Source organism: Peromyscus leucopus, chromosome 20, assembly GCF_004664715.2.
Source record: "Peromyscus leucopus breed LL Stock chromosome 20, UCI_PerLeu_2.1, whole genome shotgun sequence".
Classification (NCBI taxonomy): domain Eukaryota; kingdom Metazoa; phylum Chordata; class Mammalia; order Rodentia; family Cricetidae; genus Peromyscus; species Peromyscus leucopus.
The window spans coordinates 64,961,414-64,988,018 of record NC_051080.1 but is presented as its reverse complement, the minus strand read 5'-3'; the positions used below and the strand labels follow the sequence as shown (position 1 = coordinate 64,988,018).

The 26,605-nt window shown below is 41.3% G+C and overlaps 1 protein-coding gene and 1 non-coding gene across 3 annotated transcripts in view; one reads left to right on the top strand and one right to left on the bottom strand.

Annotated features, from left to right (window-relative positions):
- Tmem65 (transmembrane protein 65) overlaps positions 1-12,445 on the top strand; it is a 39,269-nt gene extending 26,824 nt beyond the window's left edge. For both annotated transcript variants that reach the window (XM_028871877.2, XM_028871878.2), the window contains 5 exons: positions 1,326-1,393; positions 5,920-5,974; positions 6,638-6,680; positions 8,608-8,713; positions 9,755-12,445. In XM_028871877.2, coding sequence (XP_028727710.1) covers positions 1,326-1,393; positions 5,920-5,974; positions 6,638-6,680; positions 8,608-8,713; positions 9,755-9,856 — 374 coding nt within the window. In that variant the 3' untranslated portion in view covers positions 9,857-12,445. The remainder of the gene's footprint in view (positions 1-1,325; positions 1,394-5,919; positions 5,975-6,637; positions 6,681-8,607; positions 8,714-9,754) is intronic.
- A 13,507-nt stretch (positions 12,446-25,952) lies between these two features.
- On the bottom strand, positions 25,953-26,059 carry LOC114694869. Its single transcript, XR_003734770.1, has one exon. It is a non-coding gene; the product is annotated as a U6 spliceosomal RNA (small nuclear RNA).
- Positions 26,060-26,605: the final 546 nt, after the last annotated feature.

The following is a 26,605-nucleotide window of genomic DNA, read 5'->3' as shown; positions in this document are numbered from 1 at the left end:
CTTGATACCTTTCACAGTAATAATCACAACGGGATATTCTGCTTTTCATCATAAACATTGTTACTATGACAAGCAGAGATCCGAAATATCTATTGTGTACTGCCAATGTAACTATAGTAATCTATACACGATAGTGCATATTATTAGGCTGAATATGGTATTTCTTTGATAGTAGTTGTGAATAGAAGTGTTAATTTTTTAAAATTACTGCCTACTGGCTTTCCCTGATGGTAGAGAAGTCACCATAGAATATCACATTTTCCTAACTTTTGGATTATATTTTTAATTACATTGTATATTTAACTGTGTTAAAAGAAAAAAGAATCTGGAGTCACTAACAAGTATAACCAGCTGGCTTAAGGGAGGACTGCTTTTAAATACAGTATGAGACTCAGATTCTTGATGTTTATTGAAAAAAGCTGTCCGTTGAGCTGACATTGGCTATGCCTTAGAAGTTGTAATGATCAAATAGAATAGTCTTTTCCTGTTCCCAGCCTTTAATTTGTTTCACAGTATGCCTCCAGTTGTCTGACTATGGAATTAGCTTCTTTTGCAAGTTAGTAGTCCTCAATTATTTTTTTTAGCATCTGCTGTGTACTCAGCATTCAGCATTATGCAGTGTGCTGAAGATACAAATTTGGAAAAGTGAGGCTAGATTATAAAAACAACAACAACAACAACAACAACAACAACATGTTTTTCCTGCTTTGACTTTTCATATCCCAGGTTTCAGGTTATGTACCGGATAGCAGGAAGAGGCCTTCAAGCCACAGTTTGATGCAGAACAAATACCGATTCTTACAGTTTTCAGTAGCACTTAGGAGTCCTGGTGGGTTCTGAGACGTTAGAGACTGCTCATAGATGTCAGATGAAGGCAATAGCCTTTTCCTAAAATTTCTTTTGAAAGTAGACTGGGAAGTAAAAGCAGTCAGTTACCTTCCCTGGAATATGAGTGTAGGCATTTAAAAAAATACTATTACAAATACAGAGATTAGTACTGTTGCGATAGTCCTCAGGCACAAGAAAGAAGTAGACTGCTGTGGGTCGGTAAAGTGGTGTCCTCCTGTGTTTATGCATTTACTCTCCCATGAACTGTATGTATGTGCATTGCTGGTAAGAAAACATAAAGGCCTAAAATTGTTTTTATGTGTTACATATTTGTGTTTTGTTTCCCAGTATAACTTCTCTAAGTAAACTTACAGCAGCTACAGGATCTGTGATTGTTACTGAGTCTGTTTAGAAGCTTTAATTACGTGGCCTGTTTGGGTCCCTCTACAGTTATCAAAATTTTAAAATATATTTTTCTGTGTTTTGATGTTTTTCAGTATTCTTCCACAATGCGATACCTTTCATAGGGTTTGGCTTTTTGGATAATGCAATTATGATTGTTGCAGTAAGTCTTTCACCACTTCTATTTTGAGTTAATAAAGAAATCAGTGTGCTCTACATATTCCTAATGATTTATATCTTATACCTATCAAGTTAATTAACATTGAGCAAGTTCAGTTTTAAAGCATCATGTATATTAATCATAAAACTTTTGGCAAAGCATGTAGACAAATGCTTATGGTTTATATAATTCTGTTTTAACATTTTTATTAAGGAGCAGATGTATGTAATGTGTCTGGTGTTCTTTAGTCGTGTTGGGACTTGTCATCACATATATATATATAGAGAGAGGGTTTTGATTAGTTCCTTGTTCAATTTTCTCATTCTAGAATATCTTAGTAGGTGTTTTGGGGCATAGTCAAGGCTTTAGTTTCAACATTTAACCCAAAGATGTCTTAAGATTCACTTAATGACATCCTCTGCCTTTGTTGCATTATGTAGTAGTATAAAAAACTCCCGGGGCTGGAGAGATGGCTCAGAGGTTAAGAGCACTGGCTGCTCTTCCAGAGGACCCAGGTTCAATTCCCAGCACCTACATGACAGCTCACAACTGCCGGTTACTCCAGTTCCAGGGAACCCAGCACCCATGGCAAAACACCAAGGCATATAATATGAAAAATAAGTAAATAAAAGAAATCCCCTTTGCTGTGACCATTGCAAGCTCTGGAATGCCTGGTTTGCCTTTCTGATATTAATGATATCTCTTTTAGTGGACACTAAAATTTGTACACTTTTGTAACAAATTAGTGATTAAAACACAAGTATTTTAAGACTTTCCCAGTGTTTATTTACTTTTATTTTATATAAAGACAATGATTTTCTCATAGTTAAGTCAAAGCAATTACTAACTTTTAAATGTGCCTTTAGAATGCTTTATGCAGTCATCTTTCTTGGATATTAACAGTAAATAGATTGAAGTTTACCTAAATCCTTGAAAGATGAAAAAGTATAAATTACTTATTTCTTTCTGGGTACCAGTTTGGGAGTTCAAAGGGTAGGTTTTTTTACTTAGATTCATTTGGGGAAAAAAAATGCTTCTCTGAATTAGAACCCTAAGAGTTTATTGTCAGCGTCACAGAATCTAACTTTCAGAATTTTCTATTAGCTATTATTGAAGAGGCTACTCAGAAAGATGGGGGAAGAGAGGAGAAGGGTGGGGTGGTGGGAAGGGAGGGGAGATGGAAGCGTTTATTTTTGGTATTTTAGAATTTACCTGTACTATGAAGAAACATGAATAATAGATTTAGTTATAAAAATAGAGGTTTTTAAAATAGTTTACATAGCCATTTTATAGACCGCAGGTGTTGCTAGAGTATCTGAAGTCAGTTCACTTGAGATGATTTGATTGCCACAGGGTCTTCTATGCTTGCATCCAGATTAATGAGGACCCGGTCCACAGAGGGTTCAGGGCCACTGTCAGCAGTCACAGAGCGACTCTGGCCTGTGCACAGCGCAACATTTTAGTGCTCCTGCCACCATTTTAATAAACTTCCTTAATCAGGCTCACCCTGAAGACTCAGATGCTGAAAACTGTCCTCTGCTGTTGGCAGCGTGGAGATGGTGCACTTTGATAAAGGGTGGCGGGTGTGTGTGTGTGTGTGTGTGTGTGTGTGTGTGTGTGTGTGTGTGTGTGTGTAGATGGGCTGAAGAGAGAGGAGTATGGAAGCTAATAGCTTCTTAGATCTCTCTCTGATCAGACCCTGCCTTATAAAAAGCTAAAGCACCGTCTGTGTGGAGATGGAGCAGAAACCCAGCAGAGCACCTCAGAGACTCCAATCACTTCAGTTTTGTTATTTTGTGTCCTTCAGGCCTGTGCCTCATTCTTCCTTAGTATATCAGAGTAGAGTGTTTTCCCAGACTTCAGATTCTTAACTCCAAATCACTAATAACCTGTTTACACTGAAATCTGTCTTCAAGGATTCATCCCCTTGGATACAGTTTTTACAGAGACAAGTATTTTAAATCACTGACTTCAACACCAGATGAAGAGGAATGATTTTGACTGTCCCTATAATGAAGGCCATTTCAGAGAGGGTGATATTTTCCAATGCAGTGGTTTATTTGACCCCAGACATTAAAATAGATAAATAATACAAGGGTAGACTCCCTGAAAGGGAATGAGTAATCATTCTGTCCTAGCAATGTGTGTTTTTTTTCTTCTGTTTGTTTTGTTTTATTTTTACCCCTTTACCATACTTTAAAGCACAGATGATCTTTCACATTGTGGAGCAGATGTGAGTTTTCCAGACAGGACAAAGAGTTGAGTCTTCTGCCCTGTCGTGCTGTAAACTTACTTTCCTCCTTCCTGTTAGATGTGCATTCCTGGCTGCTACCCTCTTTGTAGTCATGAGAACAAGCTTCTGTATAGCCAATTATAATAAGGTGAAGAAGACCTTTATTAGCTGTTAGTAATACTCAGCCTTAGGGTATATAGCTTGTTATACTTTTATATTGCTGCATTGCTTTTTATAATTTATATTTTAGTCATTTGGGGAATTGCTTTGTTTTACAATTCAATTAGGATAGAATTTTTTTAGAATAGATTAATTGTAAGATAAGTTTAATTAAGGTGATAAACAAAGTGTTACTTTTATAACTGTTGTTAGATTTATTCATAATTCCTATCTCATCTATTAATTTTTAAAAAATATATCACAAAGTAAAGAAGTGGGAAATTGTCCTCAAAACATCTTTGAATTTATATGAAGTTTTTATGCTCTTAGAAGGACCTTCAAGCACTCCAAATTTCACCAAATGATAAAGCACACAAATATTTCTTGTTTCTTACTGTTTCTCTGTGTGTGGGGTGATTGGGCTCAAGCCCAGAACCTCATGCATACTAGCAGATACTCTACCCACAGAGCTACGTCTTCAGCTCACACAAACAGTTTTTCAGATGGATATTTTTAAAGAGGTTTTTCTTGGGTCATTGACAATGACTCATTGCTGCTAAGGGTGCTGTCTCGTTTATTATTTACTGTGGCCTGTGCACATCTCTGCTCTAACATCTTTACATTTATGTAAGAAAAACATGTGTCTTTGTGGTTTTTTTTTTTATTTTCTATGCTTTCTTTTTTATTTCCCTCAGAAATCTGTTACTTTAGGTGCCTATAGAAGTTTATAATGTTTTGTGTCTGGGAGAGTGGTGCATCAGGCTGTTTGATCATATTTAGCAAGAATTATGTCTTCAAGGGGCAGAGGAAAGCAGAGGGCAAGAGAATTGGGGAAAATGTCATCCAGCTTTAGTGCTCTGTACTGACTGAGCAGCGAACAGTAGATAGTCTTTTTTCCCCCTCAATGTTAAGATTTGAAATTTTAAAAAATTTTCAACACCAGTTTTCTAGGGAGCTCTTGAAAACCAAGTTTACCTGTAGCTGAAGTTTTTCAGTGTTCTGCCCAGTCTGCAGCTGCTCAGACCCAAGTAAACACACAGAGGCTTATATTAATTAAGACTGCTCGACCATTAGCTCAGGCCTACCACTGAGTAGCTCTTACAACTAAACTCAGCCCATTTCTGTTAATCTATATGTTACCACATGTTCTGTGGCTTTACCTGTGTGCTGTTACATGTTGCTTCCTGGATGGCAGGTTGGTGACTACTGATTCAGCCTTCCTCTTCCCAGAATTCTCCTTGTCTGCTTATCCCACCTATACTTCCTGCCTGGCTACTGGCCAATCAGCTTTTTATTTATCAATCAATCAATCAGTCAGAGCAACACATATTCACAGCATACAGAACATCCACAGCACTTACCTTTGTGAAGGATTGGAAGGAACTGAATTAGCAAAATAGACTTGAGGCCTCCTCCTGTGTGTGACAGCCCAGGAGAGTCCCTTCATCTCCTCTGTAAAGTGGGTGGAAAACATGAGCTACTCTTCTTTCCCCAGCAGGGGAAGATAAATGTGGGAACCTCTGACTCCCAGTGAGTAAATCCAGTGGGATGCAGTGGTCCTCATTCTTAGTGTAGGTCTGTCAGACTAACTCTTCTCACTGTTGCATTGCCTAATGGCTAAGGAACCACAAGCCTTGAGGAAAGTCTTACTAATGACAGCTTTCCTAGAAAATCATCTAGTCTTTCACATCTGGATAGAGTAAATAATAGCACAGTGTGTTTCAGAATTTAGCATCTAAGTGTCAATCTTTTTGTTCAAGGAGTTTTAAAGCTTATTTCTCTGTGATAGAAAAGTAGAATTAAGAAATTAGATTCTCAGTGAAGAATTATTACATGTGTTGCTATTTATTTTTAGGGAGGCTCAATTTTAATAGATGACATGTTTTGATTATTTCTTCACGAGTGTGTGTGTATATATATACATATATATACACACATGCATATATACATATGTGTATGTGTGTGTGTGTGTGTAAGAATTAAGTGAATCACCTCATATACTGTGCACATTCATGGATATATTTGTGTGAAATTATGTTGCAGCAGCATGTTGATTTTACTACACAGTCTGTTTTTATTAGCATGTTGATATTCTTTGGCCATGTCAGCTTTAATTTTTTTCCCAATTACTTTTCAGGGAACCCAGATTGAATTGTCTATTGGAATTATTTTGGGAATTTCAACAATGGCAGGTATTTAATAATAGCGAATGTTAAAATTCTATTGTCTGCATCTTGTTTAAAAATGTTAGAAAGTTAGGTTTAGAAGACAATTTATTTGAAATGAATTTGCTCATTGAGATATTTGTTTGGATATCTCTAATCCTACTCTTCTGGTTCCTAGTTTTCTCGTGTTGTTTCCTGAGAAATTGTAACTAATTTATGTTAGTTGTGGGTAACACTACTCAACTCAATTGCCTGTGTGAAGGCAAGTTTGTCTCCTAACTCAGCGTTCCCACTATACATTTAAATGAAGTGTTTTCCTCTTGTACTTTCTTGAATCTGGAGCCGCCTATGCAGCTTTGCTCCTGAGCTTCTACTATCCAAATTCCCCGAAATAAATACCACACTAAAGACACAGGAACGAAATTTTAATATTGAAGTAAGAATAGAACGTTTCTGCTATAGAGGTAAACACTCTATTAATGGAGGTAGGGTGTTTTGATTTTAGGATTGTGCTATCTGTCAAACTCTTGACACCTAGAGCTCTCCCTGAGCTGCTTCTAACATAGTTGTTACAGCAGAGAAATACGTTGACTCCAGCAGACCATAACTCAGTGCCTCTCACATGATGTAATACTGTGACTTCTGCTGGCTTTGTTTTGGTAATTTATTGTGTGTTTTTCAAATTTCCAGCTGCTGCTTTGGGAAATCTTGTTTCAGATTTAGCTGGACTTGGGTAGGTCCATTCATGATTCATTTCTGAAGTTACGTGCTTATATGTACTTGTCTTTATTCCTTTCTAATTAACAAGACTTTTAAAGGGACAGTTATTTTCCTTTGGGTGCTAGAACTAAAAATTTAAGTTGAATATTTCTAAATCAGTCATACTAAATATTTGGTGGAAATCAAATGCAGTTGTTGGCAATGAGTCTGTAAAACTGACTCAGTGTTCTGAGACTGAATAGACCCATATCACTAGGTTATATACACTATGTTGTATCCTAAAATGATAAAAGTGTATGCAAAATGGGGTTTCTATTTACTGAAGATACATTTTGTGGACATCTCCAATGGGGACAGAGAATTAAAAATAAATCTCTGTCATTTCCTCACTCCTTATACTTGTAAAATCCCAATGATAAAGAGATTTGAGGATACTGATCTACAAAGGAAGTAATGTCCATCACTCTCCCCCCTCCTTCCCCCCTCCTTCCCCCCTCCTTCCCCCCTCCTTCCCCCCTCCTTCCCCCCTCCTTCCCCCCTCCTTCCCCCCTCCTTCCCCCTCCTTCCCCCCTCCTTCCCCCCTCCTTCCCCCCTCCTTCCCTCCTCCTTCCCTCCTCCTTCCCTCCCTCCTTCCCTCCCTCTCACAGATGTTAAGAGGTTGATCACAGGGTTTTATGCATGCTAAGGATGTGCTCTACCACTGAGCCACACCTCAGCCTCCAAGCGTCTGTTTGCTTGGCCATTTTTTCTTTCTTTCATGTGCCAGGAATGATAACCCTGGGGGATGGCTGCTTCGAGAAAAGCCGTGTTTCTCACTTCCTTCCAGGTGGCAGATGGCCTGCGCTGCTTCCTGGGCCTGGGAAAGCTGGGAAGTTGGCATTAAATATTAGGACAAACATGTCTTTCTTGTTCTGTCATGACATCGTCTCCCTTTCTTGGCTACTCAAGTGGTATATTTTGAGATTTGGGTTTGGATCTGATAGGATTCTATTTCAGCTCACAGTAGGCAGAGACAGTTTTATAAGTGATTTGACCCTGAATATTAGGCATCTGTACTGGAGTTTGTGGCCAAAACTAATTTTAATTTTTTTCTTTAAGGCCATGATTGGGATTTTATATTTCTAGAATTCTTGACATAAATCTTATCTTGATACAGCCTCTGACATTCCATTTCCCGTTTTTCAAACTTCAAGCTTAATATCGACAATAAAGCAGCTTCTATATAGCTTTCTGATGTATTAATAGAACCAACTGATAGATTTTAAAGCCACTTAACTTTAGATTGAGGTGTAAAGGTTTTTATAAAGAGCTTTTACGTTTGAGAACTGTTTCCTCCCTTCTGTTTTCACTGTCTCTCTCAAACATCACATTTTTTTGTGTTCTTAGATGCACACTTTCAAAACACTTCACATCCGAAGCCAGAATCTATCTTATGATTGTCAGTGTGCGTAATTGACAAGCTTTTTCCTCCCGACAGTACTTAGAACAAGATTATATCCATCAGTGATGGCAACTTAGAATCCCCAGTTAGGCTAAAAGTTTTAAGCTGTCATTCTTAAGTACATTAGTCTGATGAATTTTAAAAACTGTTACTTTCTGATCATAGTTTTCAAATGAAATCATATGTTCAAGTACTTTGCTTTGAGTTTGAAATAAGTGCAGCGATTTTAATTATTTATAAAAAATTATGTACCTTGATTGGTCTCTTAAAGATAATGATAGAGATTAAATGCTCTGAGTCACTGTGTGTTAAATGTGGATTTGAAAGTATTTTTAAACCAGAGTTTTATATATATATTATAGAAGTTGTAAAATTTTTATGCTTTGTCTAGAGTGGAGTCGAGGGACAAAACTCTCATTTCTCTTTGTAGTGATTGGTTTTTACTATATGAAGACATTTGCATGTCTTTAAATTCTCTTGTTCTTTTGTTTTCTTGAAGCCTTGCAGGTTACGTTGAGGCCTTGGCTTCCAGGTTAGGCCTATCAATTCCTGATCTTACACCAAAGCAAGTTGACATGTGGCAAACGCGTGTTAGCACACATCTGGTAAGTTGTGTGGCTCATGAGCATGAATCTTGGTGGCTAGCAATGGCAGTTTTGAGACTATAATTGATTTGAGTGGAGTTACTAAGAAAAGTTACCCAGGCCTTGGACATTCTCAGAAAAATAGTTTGTTATCCCTTTAGTTCCATAAGTATACCTGATTTTTTAAAAATGTTATCCAGCTTGACTAATTAAGGGCTTGAGCACCCAAAGGTTTTGTTATCCATTGGTTATTCTGGTACTGATCCCCATCATACTGTAGTCGTTCATTGGTGGTCATTTCTGAGCGTTTCTGTGGACTGATAGTGAAGGAAAGATCAAATAGTAGTGGATTGAAATATTAATGGAGGCAAGGATCATCCTGCTCCAGCATTTCTAAAGGGAGCAGTAGGGGACCCTTGGTTCCCCTGGGTGATAGTGAAAGTGATTTGAATAGAATGGGTGGGCAGTGTGGGGGGGGTCTCTTAGCAGCGGTCACATTCTAGGGCAATCAGGAGCCAAACAGAATAGTCTTTCTGTTAAAATATAAATGAACAAAATATTGAGATCGAAATAAGAATTTAGGACTAACTTTAAGTATCTGGACATAGCAAATTTGTTCTTGTTATACCTCTGAAACTTTAGTACTTTAAAAATATTCACATACTGGCTGTATCTTCATATAGCTAACATGGGATTAAGTATTGAAGGTCTGTATACAAGGGTATCAAATCCAGATACACTGAGGGTGGTTGGCATGTTTTCCCTGCCTGTGTTCTGTTCTTCTGACATTAAAATATATGAATGATTAAAAAAATATTTTCCACTTGAATATTTCTTTGATGTCATGTTCATGGTAAACTTTTCCTTTGTTCCTCTGAACCTTAAAATGGCATGTTGAGTGTTTTGTAGCTTATTTTAATACTTAGGTTTCTCTAATCAGCAGGAATACAAGTGTAGCAGAAACTTCAGTGTGTGGCAGTTGACCGTTGTCATCAATGTTTATGTAAGGATGCCTCTGTTGAAGATACGTGACGTTAAGAAATGCTCTCTCTGTTTCCTTAGGGCAAGGCTGTTGGAGTGACTATTGGCTGCATTCTAGGAATGTTCCCTTTGTTTTTCTTTGGAGGAGGTGAAGAAGATGAAAAACTGGAAATGACAAATTAATCATCTTAGAATACCTATAAAAAGATGTAAACTAATGTACCTCAGTCATTAAAAAAATACTGTCACAACATTTAGTGGCGAAGACAGTAACAGTGTATAGATATGGGATCAAATAATTCAGCATGTATTATGGAAACACTAACTTATTGTGGCTTGGTCTTCTTATGACATCTTTTTAAAAACCATTTAGTATCATTTTATGTAAATTGTTGAGATGCTTTTCATCAGTGGCATCATGTTATCTTTTCCTCCTCTCTATGTATCAACATATTATTTAACTTTTAGTCATTGATACTGTACTGTACTGACTTGGGATTTGCTTATTTGTTATGTAACATGTACATGCATGGAAATACCTATTTATGTTTTTTTTTTCATTGATGGTTATAATTCAATGCTAGGGTCTCTCCAAATTATTTAAGATGTCTAATATCAGTTAAAATTTTGACTCCCTGCCTGGTGGCATCACTTCTCTGCTGTTTCAGAGTAAACATTTACAGTCATAGGATTTCACTCATTTTCAAAGCTTTCACATCTATTCTAAATGAATACAGATTTAAGTATTTTAAGTATATCTGGTTCATTTTAATTTTGAACCACGCTGTCTTAAGGGCCAGAAAGATCAATTTTCTGGCCTTCCTTTTACATACCCCATATATGCTAACAAGTGTACTTATTTCTAGTTGACGTTTGACCTTCCATTTCCCAACTTTGACTAACGACATCATGAGTTCTGGTTTGTGAGGAAAAGACAGTGCTTCAATGCTCACCGTCTTTTAAAAGATTAGGAAGTTAGCATGAGCTAAGGAATTTGATAGGACATTTGGAAATCATGGTAATTTTTTAAGGGAAATAGAAAAGGGAAGCTTTCAGAGTTTATAGAGAAAGTGGCAGAGTTCAAGTGGTGTTTGGAAGGTTCGTGAGGATCAGTTCTATTTCTTTGGAAGGATTTCTCCCCTGAAGTGTTTTTATCTCATCAGATTGGAATGAATCTAAATATTTCGTGCTCAGAACCCTAATCTCATTAGATCTTGCTTTGTGATTATTTTTGGATGAATTTTTTTAGAAATAACATGTATTTCATATTTTGCTCTTTGCTATATACTCTAGTCAAATGTAACATGAGAGCATCTTCCTCCCATTTTTGGAGATTTTTCTTCTGTGGTGATTATGGCACATGGTTGGTGAGAACTCCTCTGTCTGTGCTTGTATGTCTGAAGGAAATCAAGTGGAAGCCTAGGTTTTAATTTTCTGAACCTTTTAAATTTTCCCCGTGTGGTCTACATACGCTAAAAAGTTACATGTGACAGACTAATTGAACATATGGAAGAGAGGAACTGAAGCTAGCGTTTATTCTTTGGGGAATTAAAACTATTCATATTTGCTAACTAGATAGGAAAGAGAAACTTAGCATGGCTATGCCTTTTAAATCTTATTTGGGAGTTTTGTTTGCACATAATTACTTCGAGCTCTTTTTAAAGAAGATTTCTTTTCCATAGGAAAATGTGTCACATACTGCCCCTATTGCAGTTAGGGATGGTTTAGTGCTGTCCATTTATCATGATTTTAAGGAAAGATAGACAGTATAAAAACCATTAAATTCTCATATACTCAAGTAGCATTCTCCTTTGATCAAATTAGAATTCCACGACTGGAGATGGCAGACAGATTTGTCTTTTGTGTCTTCTTCCATATAGCACACATGGCCGCCAGGAAGAGGACTCCAGGCTGATGGATCAGAATGCTTATTTCATTTTCTGTGTGAACATGTGCGTGCTGTGTCCGTCCTTTGTATAGACAGATTAGAATGTTTATTTCATTTTCTGTGTAAATACGTGAGTGCTTGTGTCTGTCCTTGGTGTATTGGTGGCTTTCTTTCCTGTTTTTGTTTTTAAGTGTTGTATTGTGGTGCTTAACTTTTCTTCTTATTAAATCCCATTTCCAGAAACCTATCTTGGAGTTTAGAGAGGACTTTTGATTGCTGATTTCCTTTTTCTTTATCTTAAAACTATCGCAGTCCTTACTGCCGGGATTCCTGTTAACAGAATCATGCCAGTTTCATTAAATCTTCAGCTGTCTGAGTTGTCAAACTATGAAAGCTGTAACTTTCACATTGAAAGACATTCAAAAAAATTTGAATCCTATTTAATCAATGAAATGTTTTGAACCATTAAAGTACTTAGTTTTCAAAAGCAGACAAACAAAATCAGAGTCTCTTTGTCCTCACCCAAAGGTATCGTTTTTCTCAAGCTCTTGTTCTGACCTGACACGGTTCTTAGCACAATGTGATTTCTGAAGATGGTCCCCTTTAAATGAATGACTCCTTAGGACCCTTGTTGGGTGTTTTCACCACAGAGACTCGGACATCAGCCGAAACTGGACCTCCCCGTCTCGTGGCGGCTGTTCTCTATCAGCTCCGGACGACAGCCGACTGGAGGACTGTCCGTTCAGAATTTGTGTTCTTCATGTACTTTGATTTACTGACTTGTTGATGCATGTGAACTGGGTGCATTTTGTTGCCTCTGTATGTTAAATAGTGACCAATGTTTTTACGAAAGAATTGAACAAAAAATATCTTTTAAGACATTTGGAATGTGGTTTTGATTTTAAAGTTTGGTTTTCTTACTCTCAGAGGGCCTGGGCTATCCTGTCACTGAAGGAAACAGGATTAATAAATGCAGGTTTGTTATGAGGCAACAAGCATACAGAGACACTACTTGGAGCAGTTTACACACACACACACACACACACACACACACACACACACACTCTTAAAGTCCCCATTGACACTGAACCCTGTGGAGTTTGAGAGAGGAATGATGCCACTGCTCAGCCATGCTTAGTTCCCATCATGCTTTTCTCCCGCAGGGCGTTGTGAAAGCAGTAGAAAGGTTTGTTAGTTCCTTGCAGATTTTATCCAGTGCATTTTGATCCTGTTCCCGCTCCCTACCCAAACTCTTCCCAGGCTCCTTTTCCACCCAGCTTTGAGCCCCCACCTCACCGAGTTGTGCTGCCAAATATTGTTGGCTGTGGGACCCTCACTGGAGTGTGGCTGACCTGTCAGGGGCCAGCTGTACTCACGCTAAGAGAAAACTGACCCTCCTTTCCCAGCCGCTAACAAGGACAATACAAGTTTCTGTTCTCCAACCAAAGGTGGTGTGAACTGGTTTGAAGTAAATCTGCCTCATTTTAGAATTCTGCTTTATCTTTATGGACATTTTTTATTGTACTGTGTAATGAAGTGCCTGGGGAATAGAATTGTAGTTTTTCATGCCCACCCCACCCTACTCCTTGTGAGAGGTGCTCTGGTTTTTGGAAACTCTTAATCTGTTTTTTTTTTTTTTTTTTTTTTTAGTTGTGTGGACTTAGAAAGTGGATTCCCATTCTTCCCATGCATTATTTGGAAATGATAAGAATGGGGTTGGGACTCGAATGTGATGGTGGTGGTAACAACACTGTCATCTCCCTTTTTATCAGCACTGCCTGTTTGTTGCTGAGTGCCGTGGTGTCCCACACACGTGGCCGCAGTTCATCACGTCGCTGCTGGTGCCCTTGCCCTGCTTTACACTGAGTAAGCCGGGGTGCGGTCAAGGTGTGTCGATGCTTACCTCGATGCTTACCGTGGACTTGAATTAGTTGTGGCCCTGTGTACGGCATTTGCGCTTAGATACTGTGCGGTAGGGGCTTCATCACTTGCTTGGACTCCAAGTGAACTCTTAACAAAGACATTTTTCTTTTCAAAAAAGTCCTTTTCTCATGTGTAACCTAGCAATTCTTATTTGAAATCTCAAGGTATACTTGGTAAATTCTGTGTGTTTGGTCACATGCCGTAGGCTAGGGACTGTCCAAGGCACCACTAACTAGTTTGTTTGGGAGGTGCTTTCTTCTTTCTTTTCTTTTCTTGACACAAAGTCTCACTATGCCGTTACAAACTTGGGCAGCTCTCCCATCTCTGCTTTTGGAGTGCTGGGATTACAGGCCTGCTCCACCAGATCGGCTTGGCATCTCTGTCTTGGTGAAGTTTATTCTGCGGGGAGCAAAGGTGGGGGAAGAGAACGTAACAATAAATGCACACTTATTATTTTTTTAATCTGTTGGTTGATAAATGAAACAGGATCATGGGATTAGAAAATGCCAGATCATAAGTGGGGTACCAGGGAAGACGGGAGGAAGTGAGCATGTACAGATATCTGTGCAGAAAAAAATGTGCTCTGTTCCAGGAAACTGATGGTACATCTCAGACATATGAAATAATATCTCACCTTGGGGTGCATTGTGAATGTTTTCCTCTGTGTTTCACTAGGCTCATGTCTGGATTAACCCTAAATACTAACACATAAATGTCAGGACACATATACATTGGATATTAAACTGATAGAAGAAAGTGACCCAGAAGCATGGAGAAGTGATCTTAGGTATGAAAAGTCTGTAGCTGATCTGTCTGTAAGTAGCTAGGGTTTGTCATGTGCTCATGACCACACAGGAGTTGCTTGTTTTCAGTAAGTGATGTATGCTGCTGATGTATGAATTAGGTTGGTTTCAGGGGTTGGGGCTTTTTTTTTTTTAGCAAGGGGTTAGTAATCAAGACAGGCACATACATTGTTGCCATTTGAGGTGTCAGGTTTTTGAGGGTCTCCTGATGATGTGAATTCCTGTTTCACACTGGTGTTTGTGTGAAATCTCATGGCACTGGGCATGGATGCCATTCACATGTTCCATAAGCTTAGGTATGAAGACGTGTGAGCTTACTTTACTGCCTTGAAGATTAAAAAGGCTTTGGAGAGATGATAATATCTTTCCATAGTTACTAGAACTTCCTGTTTAAGTGAATGAAATGTGAGGGAGACGGTGTGCAGAAGACCCTCCAGAGTAGTTGGATGAGGTGAATGTGTGAGAATTGTGAAATTCAGTTGACTTGGCATTTGCTAATAGTATGCGTGCAGGCTGTACATTTGGGTAGTGTTTTAGTATTCACAGAGCACTTAATGTAGATGCCGCACAGAGATGAGCTTTAAAAGGCAGTTACACACAAGCAAAAACAAACCGGGAGGTCCCTTGATTGGAAATAAGGACCTCTTCCTTCTGACACACTGACCAGGAAGTTCCAGCAGCACCCCCCTTCTCTGTCCTGTCAAATCCCATGTTGTATGTCTCTGTATCCTTCTCTTCCCCCCTTTTTTTCCTCCACCTCAACAACAAAAACAGTATTTAGGATACATTTCACATTCCAGGCTGTGACTTTAAAAACATGTCAATCAATCATTTTCTCTTTCCTTCTCCATTCCTTCTTGGGAGGAGAATAAATGAAAGTTCATGTAGTTTATTTCACTAACATTGTTTTTTAAAGAGACACTGGACATATCTCATTTTATTTTTTTCCATTTTTATTTATTTAAAAAAAGTTTTTCATTTTGCATATCAATCGCCCCCCTTCTCCCGCCCCCTTCCCCCAGTCCCACCCCAAACCACTCCTTGGAGAATAAGGCCTCCCTTGGGGAGTCAGCAAAGTCTGGCAGGACCAAGGCCCTCCCCCACATCAAGGCTGAGCAAGGTGTCCCACCATAGGGAATGGGCTCCAAAAAGCCAGTTCATGTACCTGGGCTAAGTCCTGGTCCCACTGCCAGGGGCTCCCCAAACAGATATAGCCACATAACTGTCACCCACATTCAGAGAGCCTGATAGTTCAGTCCCATGCATGTTCCCTAGCTAACAGGCTGGAGAGATGGCTCAGCCGTTAAGGGCTAGGCTCACAACCAAAATATTTCACTTAACATTTTTGACTGTCCTTTCTTCTACATTGACTCAGAGAAGGGGCCCACATTCTGTAAGAAAAAGATTAGCCAGGCCTTAAATCTCAGCTCTGAGGAAAAGATGTCTCCCCCTACCCACTGTCTCCAGCGAGCTCTGAGCAGGGCCTGGTTCAGTGGCTGTTTGTCTGAGTGAACGTCACCCATGTCTCTCTGGATTTTCTCCGTTGGTCCTGAAGTGCTGACTTGCTCTTTGGAGCATTCTGTTTCCATCCCAAGATTGTCTCGTTTCCTGTGTCACATTCTCTGTCACCTTTGACCTTTTCACATTTCGCTTCTGGGAGGCTGGTTACATGCAGTTCTCTGGGCCCGAGTTTTCATGACAGGTAATCAAGTGCTTAATAAAAATTGGGTCTGTACACCCTATTTAAAAACTAGTTTCAAGGACTGGGCGTGGTGGTGCATGCTTTTAGTCCTAGCTCTCGGGAGGCTCTGAGGTGAGTTCTCAGAGAGTTCAAGGCCAGTGTGGTCTACACTCTAGCTTCAAGCCAGCCGGGGCTACACAGTGAGACCCTCTTTCCGAGGAAATAACTATTTCTTGGTTTATTCTCGGTGCATGCATGTTGGAGCCAATGGCTACCACTCTACTTGCTTGATCTCATTTTTCCATGATGCTTCACACCAAGGCTGTTGATCTCCAGTTTTGAAACTGCCCATTCCCATTCTCCAGCCCCCTTTCCTTAACATGCTGTTATTTCTCCACTTCAGGGCTTAACAGCGTGTGGATTCTTATACGAGAACAGCTTTGTGATTGTTTTAAATTCAGTATCACAAACCAAAGATTTTAAGCCTCTTGTTTTCAAGATGTCTTTATTCTCCAACATTTGAGGTTCCCCAAATGGCTCTTATGTATGTAGCATATATATATGTGTGTGTGTGTGTGTGTATACATACATATATGTGTGTGTATGTATATGTGTGTGTATATATATATATATATATATATATATATATATATATACTGTGTTGGAGATGCAACTCACAGATTATAAAAAAAAATCTATCAGTTTAGTATAACTACAAACCAACTTCATGTTTATATAAATGATACATACTTTATGGAAGTTATTTTTCAAAAGCTAGTGAGGAGAACTGGAGAGCTTTCTAGTTTTTCCAAATGTCTTTGACATCGAACTTGCTAGAGACAGCAGGGTTCTCATATGTTTTGATCTGCGGGATGTTGTTTAGCTTGGGGAAGATAAAACCTCACACGGAGACCTCTTGCAAAAGGAAGGAATATATGCTAGTGGCCTTTTGTTTGACTGTGTGTTTGAGCTCACACTGTAAGCACATGGTAACAAAGACTACAGTGTCTGCTTAGGCCTGCTTGGCTCAGGGCTGTCTTTATCCACACTGTCCTACCCGTCTTACTCCTTCCCTCCCTCCCGTGTTCTCTCTCCCTCACTCCCACTCTCCCCTCTCCTCTCCACCTTTCTCTTTCCTCCTTTCTCTCCTATCTAGATGAGTTTCCCAGGTTGAGCTCAAATTCCTGGGCCCAAGGCGTTCTGCCTTGACCTTCTATAGCTTCAGTCACACCCTTGCTTTCGATAGTGAAAAAGTAATAATGCCTTAGTGTATTAGGAAAAATGTTTTGAATTCACAAACTGTTTAAAACAACAACAAACATTGAAACTCTGCAGAGCACACCTCTGCCTTGAGAACTGGTTTGAACCGTCCTGGTTATATTAGCTCTAACTGCAAGCAAGAAAATCCCAGGACAACATTGGCTGGAACAAGACAGAAACTCAGTGTGCTGTGTAACATTATCATGGCGTGTTGTCCAGAGCTGGTAAAGGGGTTACACTTCGGAAAGTGGTCAGAGACCTGGATTCCTGTTGTGTCGAGTACAGCTTCCATCCATAGAGTCAACTCATGGTCTTCCATCCATAGAGTCAACTCATGGTCTTCCATCCATAGAGTCAATGCATGGTCTAAAACAGTTGAGTCCCAGCAGTTAGCCACACTCAGCACAGGAGGAAGGAATAAAGAAAGGTCAATGGCTCGGAGTGACTTAAATCGCCATGCGACCCATCTCACCTCTCAAATTTCCACCTAGATGCTTTCAGATGTCTCTGTTCTGGACAACCAAGTCTGTAGCAGGAAATTAGGAGGACCTCTGAGGGGACACTTAGCTGTCTGTTGAAATCTGCCCCTGTGGCCACCACATATTCATGTCTCACCTGTTCCCTCTGTGAAGACACCCATCTGGGACAAGGCTCAGGTTTCTGGGTAGTGACTCTGTTTATCAGGAACACCATCATCCTGCCCTACGTGTCCCCTTGGTATCAGATAACTTACACACGAAAAACACCTGGGCCAACACACCCAGCATGCACTGGCAGTTTCCATCCAGGCCTATATAGGAGTGGGGATCCAGCGCTCACTAGTTCTGCAATGATCATAACCCAGCAGAAATAAACCATGACTGTCCAGCAAAAGCTGGCTGAAGGCTAGGGCTCATCTATTGGAAGAAATTGGCAAAGGGAAGACTCTAAAATGAGGGGGCGTCTAGGGGTGAGATGACTTCTATGACTGCCTCCTATGACTGTGTATGTCGGGGGGGGGAGGTAGGGGGCAAAACAGCTTGACCACACAGCTGCCATGAGAGGCTTAGAGGCCCAGACACAGCTTCTGGCAGGCAACCCCTGGACCCAGGAAAAGCCATAAGCTGACCCCACCCAGTGGGGCCTGCATCTAAGAGGAAATACCCGACATTCCAAACATTCCCTATACCCCTAGACAAATGTCAGCCAATCAGGGTCCTGAACCCTGGAATCCCCTCACCCCAACCTCTGCTATGATAAAAATCCCACCCTGCCTGGGCTCTGGGCTCTGGGCTTTTTGCTCTCACTGCTGCTTTGGACAGGGAGTCCAAGCTCTGAGCTTGAAAATAAAGGCTCTTTGCTTCTACGTATGGGATTTGGTCTATGTGGTGGTTTTTTTGGGGTCCCTGAGATCTGGGCATAACACCTTTAGTTTAGAGGCTTTCCGTTCTGCTTGGTGGTTTGGGCTCTGCGGTTTTAAAAGCCAGATGCTAGAGGACAGAAACCAAGAGGCTTTGGGTATAGACACCAGGGGGGTCTCAAGCTGTGGTTCCCCCCTGGGAACCCTGGGAGACTGGGGCTGTGTAGGATAGAGAGGAAGACAAACAGAAGGCTCCACAGAACGGATTAGGGCCAAGGAGCTGTGTCAGGAGGAGGGCTCTGAAGGTGGTTATCAGAAACCTGGGTGAGGGGAAACCAAAGGTGCAGCGACACTTATGCCCCCCACCTCTCTGCACACACCTGAAGATGTCACATCCTATCCCCTGAACTTGGGGGCATGTTATAAAACAGATTTTACATGTGGCATTAATGGTAGATCATCCAATATTGAAGTGGAAGAGATGCTATAGACAAAAAAGGAGTGGTCCACAGCACAGAAGACTCCATCACTATTACTGGCCTTGAGGATGGAGGAACGGGGCCATGATCCAAGGAATACAGGCCACCTCCAGAGGTTGAGAGTCAGCAAGGACACAGGGAACTCCATCCTATATCCCTAGCTACCTGCAAGAGCAAGGAAGTAGTTTGTAGAAACCCAGAAAGTGACAAAGCCCCTACCACCTTGGCTTTTGTCCTTGTGAGACCAGATGCTGAGGGATTAGCCTGGTCCACAGGACTTGTGACCTACAACCCATGAGTTAATACATTTGCTTACGAGATAAGTAGAAAACTGATAACGATTCATATTTTAATCCTTGTATTCTCTGTTCTTCCCCCTAGTTGGTTTAGCTATCTTTTGCCGAATAATTCTTTGACACTGCTTGGTCAAAGAATTATTCGGCAAATAATTCTTGGTCCCTTGTGTTTATGCATATAGTTTAAAGTCAGCTTGCAGATACCAGCCGGCCTTGCAGAGTTGAAGAGTAAGACCCAACAAACCAGCAGAAACATAGTGACATTTTTTTATCAGTTACATTGTTTCAGAACTTAGTTTATGTAGATATGTGCTTGTTTTTTGTTTTTTTGTGATTTTTTTGAGACAGGTTTTATGTGTGTGTGTGTGTGTGTGTGTGTGTGTGTGTGTAGCCTTGACTGTCCTGGGGCTCGTTCTGTAGACCAGGCTGGTTTGGAACTCAGAGATTCGCCTGCCTCTGCCTCCCGAGTGCTGGGCTTGAAAGGTGTGCGCCACCACCACTTGGCATGCTTTTACAACACTGAGTCTTCTACTGAACACAACTCATCCTCCATCTTGAATAGCAGTTCATAGTGTGTGTGTGTGTGTGTGTGTGTGTGTGTGTAAAATTAGGTATCTAGTTTTCTTCTAGGTGTTTGTTTCTTCCAGGCATTTTCTTTCTGGGTATTTATTGTACTTGTCATATATATAAAAAGCATTTTTTTTTCTGTTTATAGCTTCAATAAATTTTTTAAAATCAGCCTTGTATGCAGTGACTTTACTTAGCTACTTATTTACATAGTCTGTGTGGTCTTTTCTGTTTCTCACATGCACAGTCATATGACTTCCTGGTTGTGAGAGGTTGATTCTCCTCTGCTGAGACCCTTTTCTTGGCTTAGCATTTTGGCAGAGATCATAACACACTGTAGGCAGTGGCCATTGGGGTTTTGAGCAGGAGGATCTCAGAGTAGAGATTTTCACTGCAACATATTGCTATAGATTTTTGCTGTTTGTTTGTGTGCTTGATTTTTTTTTTTTAAAATAGACATTTCTTCCAGAGTAATAGAATTTCCTTCCTATTTGGTACGGAGGTTTGCTTTTTAAATCATAAATGTGTGCTGGACTTTATAAACTGCCTTTCCTTTACTGAAGCAATCAACTGACTTTTTTTTTTTTTAACTTTATCTTTATTTCATTTTTTTTGAGGCAGCGTTTGTCTACACTGTCCTTGAACTTGCCTGTGATCCTCCTGCCACCCCCTTCCAAATGCCATGCTGGGGCCAAGAGAGTTCCTTTTTTTCCTTTTGTTCTTTGAAGACAGAGTTTCATGCATCCCAGGCTGGCCTTGAATGAACTCACGTTGTGACTGAGGTTGGCTTTGAATTCCCGACCCTCCACCCTCCATCTTGTAAATGCTGTGATTAAAGGCACACATCACCACACCCGGCCTGGAAAGCTCTTCACCCCTGTAATTGCTCCCTTTACTCCTGACCAGTCCAACCGTCAGTTGTCGCTGGAGTTTTTCTGGTCCTGCCTGGCCTATGGTCAGAGACAAATCTCTCTCACCCACCAGTCCCGAAGCTGCTCAAACCCAACCAAGTAAACACACAGAGACTTATATTACTTATAAACTGTATGGCTGCAGCAGGCCTCTTGCTCTCTGTTCTTATATCTTAAATTAACCCATTTCTATAAATCTATACCTTGCCACATGGCTCGTAGCTTACCAGTATCTTACAAGTTGGCACTCATCGGCGGCAGCTGGCAGCGTCTCCCTGTCTCAGCCTTCCCCCTCCCAGAATTCTCCTCCCTCCTTGTCCCACCTATACTTCCTGCCTGGCTACTGGCCAATCAGTGTTTTAGTTATTAACCAATCAGAGCAACACATTTAACATACAGAACATCCCACAGCAGTCAGTTTCAGCTCACTCTGAGCAGGCTCCAAAGACAAGCCAAATTAAGGGTGCAGGAGAAATGAAGTTCTTCAACCTGGCACCTGCTTGGCTTTCCAGGTCACTGAAGTCTAGAAACTTCGACAGAATTGCTCCAACTCTAAAGCAGTGGTTCTCAACCTGTAGGCCATGACCCCTTTGGGGATTAAACTACCTTTTCATAGAGTCACATATCAGATACCCTGCATATTAGATATTTACATTACGATTCATATCAGTAGCAAAATTACAGTTGTGGAGTAGCAATGAAAATAATTTTATGGTTGGGGGGTCACCAGGACATGAGGAACTGTATTAAAGGGTCCCAGCATGAGAAAGGTTGAGAACTACTTGCTAAGGTCATCTCCACAGGAATGTTAAAATCAACAGACTGTCCTGAGAGCCAGGGTATCTGTGGCCTTGAGTCTAACTGTATTAGCATTCTTGTCTGTCTCCTCAAACCTAAACAATACAGTTCATAAAAGCCTTGAGATTCCAGTTACAAAAGGAGGTTCTTTAGAGAAACAAGCCAATCAGCTCTTAGAGTTTTACTTAAGTCTGAAGTTGGTTTGATATTTAAATAATGTAAATTGTATCCCGAGAACAGTGTAACCTCAGAAGCCATGGATCATGTTATCTATTGCCACAGTAGAGACAACTGAGTCAATCTCTTGTCTCTGTCTCTCTCTCTCCCCTCCCCCTCTCTTCCCCTCCCCTTCCCTTCTTACCTTCCCCTCCCCTCTCCTCCCATCCCTTCTCCTTCCCTCCCCTCCTCTCTGACGCTGTTTCTCCTTTGATGTTTAGAGGCGTCCACTCTGAAGACCTTCCAACTCTAGAAGATTCTTTGTGAAAAGTTGTTTTTTAGTTTTTCGAGACAGGGTTTCTCTGTGTAAAGTCCTGGCTGTCCTCTAACTCGCTTTATAGGTGAAAAGATTTTTAACTAGAGAACCTTGTCAAGTTCTAGAAGATTGTTCAGTGTGCTGGTTTGAAAGAAAATGTTGGAATAGGTGTGGTCTTTTGGAGGAAGTGTGTCACTGTGGAGGCAGGCTTTGAGGTCTCATATATGCTCAAGATACTGCCCAGTGTCTCAGAACTTATTGTTGCCTGAATATCAAGATGTAGCCAGCACCACATCTGCCTGCACGTCTCCATGGTCTCCATGCTCCCTGCCAGGATGATAATGGACTGAACCTCTGAAACTATAAGCTGCCACCTCAATTAAATATTTTCCCGTATAAGAGTTCTGTGGTCATGGTGTTTCTTCACAGCAACAGAGCACTAAGACATTCAATTTTCTCCTTTCAATTTATTCTTTTAGCTTTGACAGTTTATATTTTTCTACCAATTTGGCTGGCCCTTTCATTGGAAATTTCAAAATGTATTGGCATGCACTTGCACAGTGTTCTAATATTGTTTCATGCCCTCTTTATTCTTGGTAGAAAAACTTATTCTGTTCTAACTCAATCCTCATTTGATTCTCCTGACCTCAGCTTCCCTCTGTGAATTGTTTCTGAGTATCAGTTTGGTCTCTTTTAGGACATGAGATGGCCCCAAACACTGCTCACCCACCCAATGCTTATTATCTCAGCCTTCTGTCTCAGACAGTTTCCAATGGACAGCGCTCTTGAGGGGAAGCAGGATCACTGTTCTCCATCCCTCACTCATTCCTGCTTCTTGATTTTCCTTTCCCTTTTCCCTGAACTCTCCCAAAGTTTCCTGACTTTCCCAACTCTCCCGCCTCAGCCTTTTGTTTGGATCCCGAGCCCCATAGCCCATGTCCAGAGTGGGCAGATGTCCTAAAGAAAAAGTACCTGTGGCTTGGGAGGTAGAGGCAGAAGACTCAGGCAAGGTCATCTTCAGCTATAGCGAGTCTGAAACCAGTCTGGGCTCCACGAGACCCTGCTTCAGACAAACAAACAGAGCTGTGAACAGTTGGCTCATATTGCTGAGGTTTCCAGTTTTCCAGATTTGGTCCCATTAAATTCTAGTTGTTCAGAAGCTTTACGATGTCTTCTCCTGGGATTTTTTTTTTTTTAAATATGGCTCTTTGAGTTGATCCCTGTGAACCACTGATCTATAGGAAGCTTCTCCTCCATGTTATTTTCAACTGGGGATGATTTTGCTCGCTCCCAAGGGGACATTTGACAATATCTGCACAATTCTGATTGTCATGACTTGGAATGTAAAGAGAGCTACCCTGTCTGGTGGGTTGAGGCCAGGGATGCTGCTGAGCATGTGCAACGGGACAGCCCTCCATTTTTGAAGCACCGGCTGTCCTCAGTAGCCGGTGGTGCCGAGACTGAAATCACGTGAGTTCTTGTAGGCAGGGTCGGCGCTAGCTTTCCTCTGTATCCCCCCAGCAACAGGCCTTCCACACTGTGAGGTAGGAGGTGAGTGTCTTCCTGGGCGGCAAGAGAAGCCGAGGTGAGGAGGGGAGAGGACCTCAAGCTGGACGTGCCTGGGAGGGTGGGGTGGAGAAGAAACCTTTCAAAGCGTTGAAACCTGCCAGGACAGCCAAAGGAAAGAGCAGCCATTGAGGAGCCTTCAGAGCAGCGTAAGAATGTCTTCCAGTCAAGAGGCGAGGACAGCACAACCCCTGGCTTTATAGAGGAGACTCTTGGAGTTGTTGGCTAAGCGGCTACAGGTCTGTTTAAGTACAGCTCTCCTGCCGGCACATGCATCTTCTTGTTCCCTTTTCTCCTTTTTCATTCTTTCCTCCTCTTCCTCTTCCCCTCCCCTCCCCTCCTCTTCCCTATCCACCTCTCTTCCCCTCCTCTCTCCTGCTTTCAGAATTCTAGGGTGATAGTATATTCAACAATTAAGGAGAGTGGTGGGTAACCTGGGACTTTCAATTTATGGGTGAATAGTCTGGTGGTCGGCACCATGCTTTTTTGTGTTTGTTTGTTTGCTTGTTTGTTTTTGTTTTTTTTGAGACAGAGTTTCCCTGTGTAGCTTTGGAGCCTGTCCTGGATCTCGCTCTGTAGACCAGGCTGGCCTCGAACTCACAGAGATCCACCTGCCTCTGCCTCCCGAGTGCTGGGATTAAAGGCGTGCGCCACCGCCGCCCGGCAGCGCCACTCTTTTATAAGTTGCATTTCTCTGTGTAGAAAATGAACCACTTTAGGAGGGCAGTCAAGGTTAAAATCATCTTAACTCATTTTCCCCAAGCTCCTTTCCCTTTCTGAGCTCAGATCTTGAGGAGACTGTTGTAGAGGAGATGAGCCAGCGTATCTGGATTGCTTAGCCTTTCTGTCTCAGTGTGTTTTCCTATCACTAGCCCATCATCTATTGCATGCAGCCTGAGGTCTGGCATGTTTTCTCACCAGGCTACATCTTGGGGCTGGGTGCTGGCTACTTTCACATTCCACAGTAACATCTGCCTGCAATATCCTTCCCACTCAAAATCCAGTAAGCAGTTTAACTGAGATTCAGCCTTTCTTGGTAAGAATCCCCATGGCTGTTCACAGCAGATATTTTCTGCACTTACCTTTACCTGTGTGTTCAGTGTCCAGGGAGCGGTGGTTGTGAGGGAGGTGGGTCAGCAGGAGTGTCCCCAGGAGCATGGTTCCACAGAGCCCCACGGCCTTCCCACCCTCTGCAAGTCCCACAATTGTATATTCTGAATGCCTCACACGGTTCACAGTGCTGCAGTCAAGATCTTAGAATACGTTACAGTTTCTTCCTTTTTAGCATACTGGGCAGTGGAGTCTTCTGATTCAATTTGTATTCATCTATACTTTGCAGCGAGACTTAATGTAAAATAACCTATTAAGTACAACTCTTGAACTACTCCAATTTGGGAAAAATATAAGTGAAATACAGAGGGCAGCTTCCAAGGGCAAGACATCGATTTGAATGCATGCTTAGTCCCCCGGTCCTGTGGGCCTCTGGGAGCGAATACACTCCTCTGTTGCTCATGCTAGGCCGCAGCCCGGTGCTCCTGAGTGCAAACGTGTTCTTAGCTAATTCACTTCTCTGTCCTTGGTATTTATGGTGATGCCCCAGGACAGCTCCTTCATTCTGAGAAGGAGCTGGGCACTGGCCGTGATCTCTCTGGAACCTGTCCATCAACAGACACCTTCTTTTCCTTTCAGTCTGGAAGTAAAATGTTTGAAAAAAACATGGACCCTGATGCATAGTTTTAAGCCGAAGAATAACAGGAAGTGAAAACATTCCATTTTCTGTCTCTTTAGGTACTTTAAGCTGTGTGATCCCGTTGTTTTAAGTATTGAAATCTCAGTTCATTCAACACGTCTTTGGTGAAAGTTCAGTGCCACCCAAAAGAGCCCAGATCAAACACAGTTTTGAAGTTACTTGTGCATTGTGACCCTTTACATAGCTCCACTGAGGTGTGATGATTTGGGGCTCCTCAGGATTTCTGGGTGCCTATTGTAGCGTCTTTGGAATAATGTTTAGGACAAAGTCCTAGGTCTTCTCTTGACTGGCTGTTTTGTTGAGCCGTTCCCCTAGACTGCAAAGGATGATTATCCCTCGGATTTATTTTTCAGCAAGACATTGCAGAGCAGTGGCCTTTTCAATGGAGTAACTTTATTAAATTCACAACAGCATTAAACACCCAGAGCAGGGAAAAGAGACCTTCATCTATGAAACCTTCCAGACACATCCTCTGTCTTGTGTGAAACCAGATTGCTCAGATGTTTGAGAGGAAATGATGTCTTGGAGCTTATGTTTTTGTTTTCTTTTAATATGGAACGCTTCACGAATTTGCATGTCATCCTTGCGCAGGGGCCATGCTAATCTTCTCTGTATCGTTCCAATTTTAGTATATGTGCCGCCAAACCGAGCACAGCTTTTTTTTTTAGGGGGGGGGGCATTCACTGAGACAGTTGTGGACTCTCACAGTCTGAGCCTGATTCCCTTCCTTGGTGAACTGGGGCAAGACCAGCAGAAATTGGTTCTCTTACTTCAGATTTCAAAATTGTGGGAAACACACACACACATACACACACACACACACACACACACACACACACACACACTTGCCATTTTAAGCTGAATTTGTTACATAGCAAAAGCTAACCAAAGCAAAAGTCAGGAGTTGGATGTAGGCAACTGTCATGACAAAACCTTTACTCTTGGCTTTGGAACTGGGTAGTGGGTGGAATAGGAGGCGCCTCAGGGGGACCCCAAGTGAAGGCTGAAAGTGATGCGAGGAAGTGGAATCTGGGAGTCTGGAGGGGAGACAACCTATGGTGTATAGCGGTTGGAAGTTTGGCAATATGTTGATGGCAGAAGACAGAAAAGATGTCCAAAGAACTTAGTAGCCTCAGAAACTGTTTCCAGAATGTTGCAAGTGCTAGCTGCCTGCTTTTGGCCACATATGACTCAGAGAA